This window comes from Geospiza fortis, unplaced genomic scaffold (assembly GCF_000277835.1).
Source record: "Geospiza fortis unplaced genomic scaffold, GeoFor_1.0 scaffold98, whole genome shotgun sequence".
Classification (NCBI taxonomy): Eukaryota; Metazoa; Chordata; class Aves; order Passeriformes; family Thraupidae; genus Geospiza; species Geospiza fortis.
Window position 1 is genome coordinate 7108216 of NW_005054306.1, and position 7921 is coordinate 7116136.

Sequence of the window (7921 nt, forward strand, 5' to 3'; positions counted from 1 at the left end):
CCTGGTTGCTATGACAATTAATCGCGTCTTTTAAGGGCTGGTGCCGACTACAGATCCCTGTAAATTGCCTGAAAGACTAGTTAAAGCTGCTCCTCAGGCACCTTTATTTGCTTTTACCCTCAAAAATGGGATGGAGGTGTTTTCTGCTTCCTACTTGTAAAAAAAGCAAGAATAACTTGGTATATGCTTTTAGACTGGCTTTCACTTTCCTGAGCATGATGAAACATGAATTTTTTCTGAAGAACAACTGTAAAATAGACAGGGATGTGGTGCCTTCCAGCTCTGTGCATGTAATCTTCATGTGACCAGCAGACTGTGCGTGCCTGGGAAATGTAAGTAGTATAGCCCTCAAGAAGTGTGCATGGACTCTTTTGTGTTTGTTTGTTTTTACTGGAAGGTTTGCACTAGGCAATTAATGTATATGTCTTTGGCTATTCTTTGTACATTGAAAAAGAGCAACAGGGAATTACTGTGGTGTCTCAACCTACAGCAAGACCGTACTCTGTATTTGCCTGTTTGCCAGGGTAAGGGGAGAGAAATAGATGTTTCCCCTGTCATTAGTCCAGAAACCTGAACAGCAGTGATTGCAAATATTCTTAAAAGTCTTCCTGTAGGTTAAAGCCCTGTTCATTGGAAAGGCAGTCCTAACTCCCTCAGTACATTATTAGAATGGTTGGAAAAATATGTCCAGAAGTTTGAGAAGTTTTTTGTCTTCCTTGAAGGCACCAAAGTCTCTGTTACCTTTAATAGTTCTTCTCAGGGAAGAAAAAAAAGCCACCAAAAACCAAGCCCCATGAAAGGAAACAGTTTTAAAGGGATAAGTTATCAAATGCACAATATTCTCTCTCAACCTTAAACAAAAGGAGAGGTGCAATTCAGCGCAGTCTCACTTTTTTAAATGAATGTCACCTTGATACAAACACATTCATATACACAATATATATGTCTGAGGAAACTTACAACTGCTTTTACTGGAGACAGTGGGCAAGATGTTGGCGTTGTTTGGTATGTCACATCAGAGTCAAATGTGCTAAAATTAATTAGGTAACTTTGATTATCAGAAATATTAATAGCTGTGTGCACTTAGTGCATGCTATGTATCCTAGTTTTGGGTGACTAATTTTGTCCCACTGGTCACAGAACATGCATGTGCCATCTGCCATCACAGGTGTGTAATATTGGCTTGCTTTTCATTTGTAATTTCAGTACTTGAGGAGTATCAAGTACTACTGTTGATAATCAAGCCATGGCTAAAGAAATAGTTGTGTTCCATCTTGTGTATGTAAAATATGTATGATCTTTTAGAACTGGTCAAGCCAGAGCAGCTACAGGAGAAGCAATCAAAATGGACTCAACCCCGAGTCTATGACTCTGCAGCCATTACTTCTTTCTCTTATCAAAGAGTTTTAAACTGGAAGTGTGCAGGATTGCTGCTCAAGGTCTGCAGGCTGAAGTCTTGTTTATTCAGTTTGTATCCTCCAGGATCAGCTTTCCTGTGTGGAAGAACAAGAACCAGTTAACTAGCAGTACACCCCCTTCCTTCCTTTTCATGGTGGAAAACCTTTTCTCAAGACTCCATTCTTCCTGGTCAGCAGAGGACTGTGAAAGGCCCCAAGACAGGTGGTGCTTTTGAGGTAGTACCTGTTCAACTTACTAATAGCCCTGGAGGTACTATTCAGAGAAAAAAATAACATCCTCTGGCCTTGCCATTGACAGTCAGAGCCCCATTTTAGCATCCAGAATTGGCTTGCAGGGGATGTGAGACAGAAAAGGTTTCAGTTCCTGTCATATGTGTAGTGGCTCTGCATTGTGATGATTTGATCCAGACAAAGACCTGAACTTGGGTATGCCCGCACCCATACTGCTGCCAGGACCATTAAACTATTAGCCTCTAGCTCCATTTTCCCCATGAAACTCTCTTCAAGCCAGTATCTTTTAATTTTATTCCAGTACAATGTGTTTGTTTGGGTTTTTCCCTCTTTAATGCAATGTAATAGTACAAAGGGGTTCTTGCTTCAGGCAGCCCTGTCTGTGTGGGCAGTGCTTGCCTTGAATACATCACTGTGATTTCACAGGCCCTGCTGTAGTGCAGTGCATCCTGTTCAGCCATCACTGTGTATCCTTACAGAACTCCTGAAAATTCTTTTCCTCCTCCTGCATCCACTGCAGTGCCAGGACTCCCCTTTGTGGAAATGGTGGGCCAGGTCTCGGGGCTCTTCTTGGGTGACATTCCTCCAGATCCCAGTGGGACTGTACCTGGAGGCTGGGAGGAGATGCTGCCATGGCAGAAAGCTGAGGGTGCTCTCCAGCTGCAGACCTTGAAATGCAGCAGAATGACAGATAGCAGCTTCTTTACCTCTGCTGGCAGTGCAAGAAGAAACTTAGACTTGTTTGATACCCCCTGAGTTCTCACTGCTAAAACCCCTGGGTCCTTGGCATTTTAGGGCCACCAGACATCTGACAGGAGCCACCGTGGTGCCTGGCAGGAGCTGCTGCTGCCATTTGTGTCACTGCTGCCAGCCGTGGCCCTGCTCTGCTCCTGCAGGGTGGCTTTAGCACAGAGCCCTGCAGCATTGTGCCAGCTCCATCTGCCCTAGGAAACAATTTTATTTTGTCTTTGTCCTTTTAAATCTTTGTCTTTTGTGAAGCACTAGTTAGTTGTCCCTTTTCCTCTGCTCCCTGTGTGGCTGCTGTTCCCTTCACCTACAGCTTCCCCTTCTTTCTTCTCCCCAGCCTGGCTGCCTCTTTTTCTTGCCCTTCTCTCGGAGGAAGATATTCTTAGGCAAGGGTCAGATGCTCAGGTCTCTTGGGGAAAGTACTTCAGGGTTCTGAGACAGAAATAGCACAGTGGCTTTTGGTGCCTGCTGGGAGGAGTCACTAGCCTGTGATCTCCCCCGAACTTCTTTGGGCTCTCATGGAGTTGTTTGGCCCTACTTAAATGTGTAGGCTTGAAGGGGCTCTGAAAAGCAGAAGTGAGCTGGGTCTGTTTTCACGTGGCTTTAGAATGTCCTATAAAAGCAACGTGTCTAATTGAAATAAAAGCAAACTTACATTAAGATTTGATTTTTTGCAATGGAAATTGTCTGATGTGGCAACCATTGGATTGCAAATGATGTCTGTGTGGTAGCAGCCTCACTTGTCATCACCTGCAGGGCTATGCACTCCTGTTCTGGCTTCGTCTGCTCCGGGCTATGGATCTTCCAGCTGCAGAGAAAATCCAGTGAGGCACAGCATCTCCTGTTGTGGAAGAGCAGTTTCAACATAGCAAGGGCATACATAAAATCAGCTATTTGTAGCTGGAAAGATTAATGCTGTAATGGGATAATTACAATGCAGTAGTATAAACAAAGAAAAAAAAGCTTTAGTTTTAACCCATGTTCTGACATGCAGTCCCTGCCTTTTGAGCAAGTCATTTTCCAGGTTTGCTGCTGGTTTTCCCCCTGGGATGCAAACACTAGCCCTTCATCAGGAAACTTGGACTATTTAATTAAAAAAAAAACAAAAACAAAAACAAAACAAAAACCAGGAAAGATCTTTCTAGATGTTTCTAATTTGTATTGTAAATACTGGCTGGCAAGGAGAGCAAGAGGCTAGAAAGGCCGTGGCACAGATATGGAAGAGTCTCTTCTATCTCTCACTACAAGCTCAGAAAAACATGAAAGGGCAATGTAATTGGGATGCTGTTGAATTATGTATAATACTGGCATCAAGTTCTCTATCAGTTTAATTTTGGTAATGCTTTCTTTCTTGCCAACAGAATAGTCGCTGTAAATAAGCTGCCTCCTTGTTTGCTTGCATGGCCTGATTATATACAATTATCCCTTGACTGCTATGACTTTTTAAATTAGTAGCGAGCTCAGCTGGGTAGGTATTCTAGGATTTCATCTGAAATATTCATTGCTTTAACTGACCACATAAATGCACATGGTTCCACCCCAAAACTGGGAAAAGCCATTCTGCTGACAGCTTCACTGCCTTCCTGCACTTTTTTTACCACTGGAATTGCTTGCCACAATGACCTCCATGGTTTTAAGTAGAAGGTATCCTCTCAACAGAAGTCAAATTGAGAGTATTCTATAAACATTGTACTTCTAGAGCTTTTACATTTTAAAGTTGACCCAGTAACAGTGAAACAAACCTGGACAGAAGGTTTTTGTCCAGCCTCGGATCCAGATGTGTCTGCAACAGCATCTTTTTTGCCTACTTTGCAAAGCATCCACATCCTCCTTAACTTATGGAAACCTCTGTTCCATGCCTCAGCTCCACATCTCTGAGGCATTGTTATCTTTACTGCTTCAGAGATGGAACACAATTTTCTCCCTTGTTAGAGGGAAATAACCATCTACAAATGTGCAGTGGTCTGGCTGTGATATGATAGACTAATATGTTTATTCGTAAGCCCAGATAAACTAGATTGGGATTCAGATTTCAGGTTACAGAAATTTTCTGCAGACTGTTGTTTGAACAAAAAGACAAGAGTTGGCAAATTCATGTTAACTGCAGTTAATGAACCTGAAATTTTAGTTTTAAGTATTTGAAAAAGGCTGTCTTCAGCATATAGAAAATAAAGATCAGTGTGGAGCACGTTAGAAAAAACCCACGTGTTTTGTAGTGAAACTTCCAGTATTTGGCCCTAGAGAGCTTGGAAAAATCAACACTTCCATCTTATGTGGTGTCTGAAGAAGGTAAAAAATCAGAATACAATTCCCAAGTGTCTTGGTTTCTGTGTGAGGGGGTGTGGCATACTCCCAAAAACTAGCTTCGCCACAAAATTTGCCTGTTCACCATGTGCTATAGTAATAAGCTTAACACAAGATTTATTAACTTCCTAAATAAAATATTACTTCTCTATATTTTGAGTTGAATTTTAGTGGCTGATCTAGAATAAAAATTAGCCCCAAAATGCATTGAAAGAGATTTGTACCCTCCAGTATATCAAAGATTGATTTGGCCCCCCAAAGCTCCTTAGTTTTAAACTTTTTTCCTTGCTCCCTTCACTAAAAGTTTCTGTGATATCATCTTTTTCTGTGAAGCCCTAGCTCTGTGTGCTCTTAGAAAAAAAGGTTATATTTATTTTCTGGTAGGGACCCTGAGGGATGCAAAAGAATGTGTACTAACCAACCTTATGTGCTACTTACTTTTATTTTTAAGGGACAAAATCTGAAAGTCTTATTTCTTTCTGTGCTGTAGCAGAAGGCTTTTGGAGCATCTCAAAAAAGACATAATTAGAACTAGTAGGATAGATACAAAAACTAGGTAGTAGAAAGCAGGATTCGATGGAGGTGTCTATTTAATCTTTCAGAAGAAGAGGTATCATCCAAACTAAATCATAGAAAGCCCTCCCAAACCCATTTGGAGGAAATAATTCTCTGCTGATGGGAGGAAGAGAGAGGTGCAGATGACATAACACATCCCTTGTAGCTCTGATATCGATAGCTCTTTGTCAAAAGCGACATTTTAGGGTTATTAAAGAGAGGGATGAAGGATCTGTGCAAGAAGCATCAGGTCTAAATGTGGCTGTGGCGTGCCATTCTCTGTTTCCCTTGGCACAGGCGTGTAGTTTGTCACCATGAGCACAGGCAGGCACCGGACCCTGAGCTGCGGGCTCTGGTTGTCCCCTGTCCCTGCCCTTCCCCTGGAGCAGTGACGGGGACCGGGGTGTCATCCCAGCCTGGGCTGGCCTCCCCTGCAGGGCTTTGCTGGGGGGCAGAGCGGGGCTGTCCTGGGCAGTGCTGCTGGCTGCGAGGGTACACATGGCCACATCTGTCCCACATTTTTCATAACTGGGAGCAAGGTATGTAACTATCTATCTCACCACTTAACCATTAGTCCACAAAGTGGGAACTTCTGACAGTTGTTGCTTCAAAGGTCAGTATCAGTCACTTTAAGCCTTATTCTCTTTAGTTACATCTTTCTGGTTTGTGTGTTAGCTCCTTCTGTTGCATACAGAGAGATACTGATTTAAAATATTACAGACTGAGGAGAACTGAAACACAGGTAACATGCTGAGTACTGAACACATGCACCTTAAAATATTTTAAAAATTTTAAACATAAAAATATGTTTACTTTTAATGGTTTATGTGAAAAATGCCAGTCACTTGTTTTTAAAATTTTGAAAGTTTAATAGTAATAAAATGGTTGTAAAAATAGTAATATGATTAGAGTAATAATAATTTGGACAATTTGAATTAGGGCAATATCAGACAATAGAAACAAAGAGTTACAGATGTCTGGGTACCTTTTCTGGGCAGCATAAACCTGAAAAAGGACACACGTTAACAGAGGATTAACCCTTAAAAACAATAATCTGTTGCATATTCATACATCTCATACATTATGCATAAATTCCATTCAAACACAGGATTCTGTCTGCTCAGTGTCAGCTTCTTCCTCTTAATCCTAATGGCGTCGTCAAGCCTGAGCGAGGCGGGAAGAAGTTTGTTTCTTCTGATAAGAGGGCAATAAATTCTTTTTCTCGGAAAGATTTATGTGTCCTGTGGCTGCTATCTTGCTGCGAGTCCTTTCTTTTAAAAAAAGTATCTTACCTAGCATAGTTTCTATTTTAACAATTTGTTATAACCCAAAACTATATTTAACACACTACTTAAGAAAATTAATACAGCGTAACTTTCTAACACAACACACATAAGATCCATTTTCATCTTTGAGAAAAGCCAGCCATACAATACGCATTTTTCAGAGTTTATTTCAAAGGAGGGCGGTGCTGCAGTGCCCCCCTTTGAAGCGCTCGGGGCGCGGTGCCCTCCTTGGTGGCACCTGAGCTGAAAGCCTCAATGTGCGCCCGGCAACGCGGGGAGCGGCGCCTGGAATGCGCTGGGTTCATTGAGAAATCCCCGCCTGAAAGAGCCATGAGGGTGCCTTTGTGCGAGTGCATCCAGGCTGCCCGCCGCCAAACTCCGCTGCCCTGGCCCTCTGCCGCCTAATCGGAGCCACTGGGAGGGAAGTTGCTTCTTCGGACTCCTTTTGGGGTTTTGTGAAAAATGCGTGTCTTATGATTGGCTTTTCTTAAATATTAAAATAAATATTATATGTGCTATGTTAGAAAGTTATGCTATATTAATTTTCTTAAGTAGTGTGGTAAGTATAGTTTTAAGTTGTAACAAAATGTTAAAATAGAAACTATGCTAGGTAAGATGCAGGAAGAATCCTGCCTCGCTCAGGCCTAGAGATGCAGTTAGGATTAAGAGGAAGAAGTTGACGATGACCAGACAGAATCCCGCGTTTGACTGGAATTTATGTATCATGTATGAGATGTATGAATATGCAACAGGTTATTGTTTTTAAGGATTAATCCTCTGTTAACGTGGGTCCTTTATCAGGCTTCTGCTGCCCAGAAAAATGTACGCGGGCATCCGTAATGCTTTGTTTCTATTGTCTCATATGGCCCTAATTCAAATTTTCCAAATTATTATTACTCTAATTATATTGCTGTTTTTACAACCATTTTATTATTATTAAACTGTTAAAATTTAAAAAACAAGTGATTGGTATTTTTCAGAGGTTTTAAATCTCTCGTGTTAAAGGAATGTATCCTCACAAAACACTGCATGAACTCGGGGGCCCTTGAGGACTTTTCCATAGAGTTACGAGCATTGGGAAGCAGAAACGTAGCAGAGACCTGCTTCATGAGGAAGTGAAACAGCATTTTGTGGCTGCGTTGAAAGATTAAAAAAGATCCCAGCAACCTAACAGACGAAAAGTAGTGAAAGTAGTGTGTTGTTTGTTTGGGTTTTTTTTACCCCCAAACACAAATGTGAAACAATGGCAATGTTCCAGTAGCCAAACAATAAATGAACTGAGTGTGAGATATGTGTTTCTTTGCCTACCAGCCTGACAGCAAATATTGCATCTAGAACAAATGGGTCAAATTTGACCAAATTAGCAGAGAAGCACTGTCT

At 41.6% G+C, this 7921-nt stretch overlaps 1 protein-coding gene across 1 annotated transcript in view; it reads left to right on the forward strand.

The window, feature by feature from the left end:
• The first annotated feature begins 315 nt into the window (after positions 1 to 315).
• The window catches only part of SLC35F1 (solute carrier family 35 member F1), a 210135-nt gene continuing 202529 nt past the window's right edge, over positions 316 to 7921 (forward strand). Inside the window, exon 1 of the mRNA XM_031066651.1 lies at positions 316 to 332. Coding sequence (XP_030922511.1) covers positions 331 to 332 — 2 coding nt within the window. The 5' untranslated portion in view covers positions 316 to 330. The remainder of the gene's footprint in view (positions 333 to 7921) is intronic.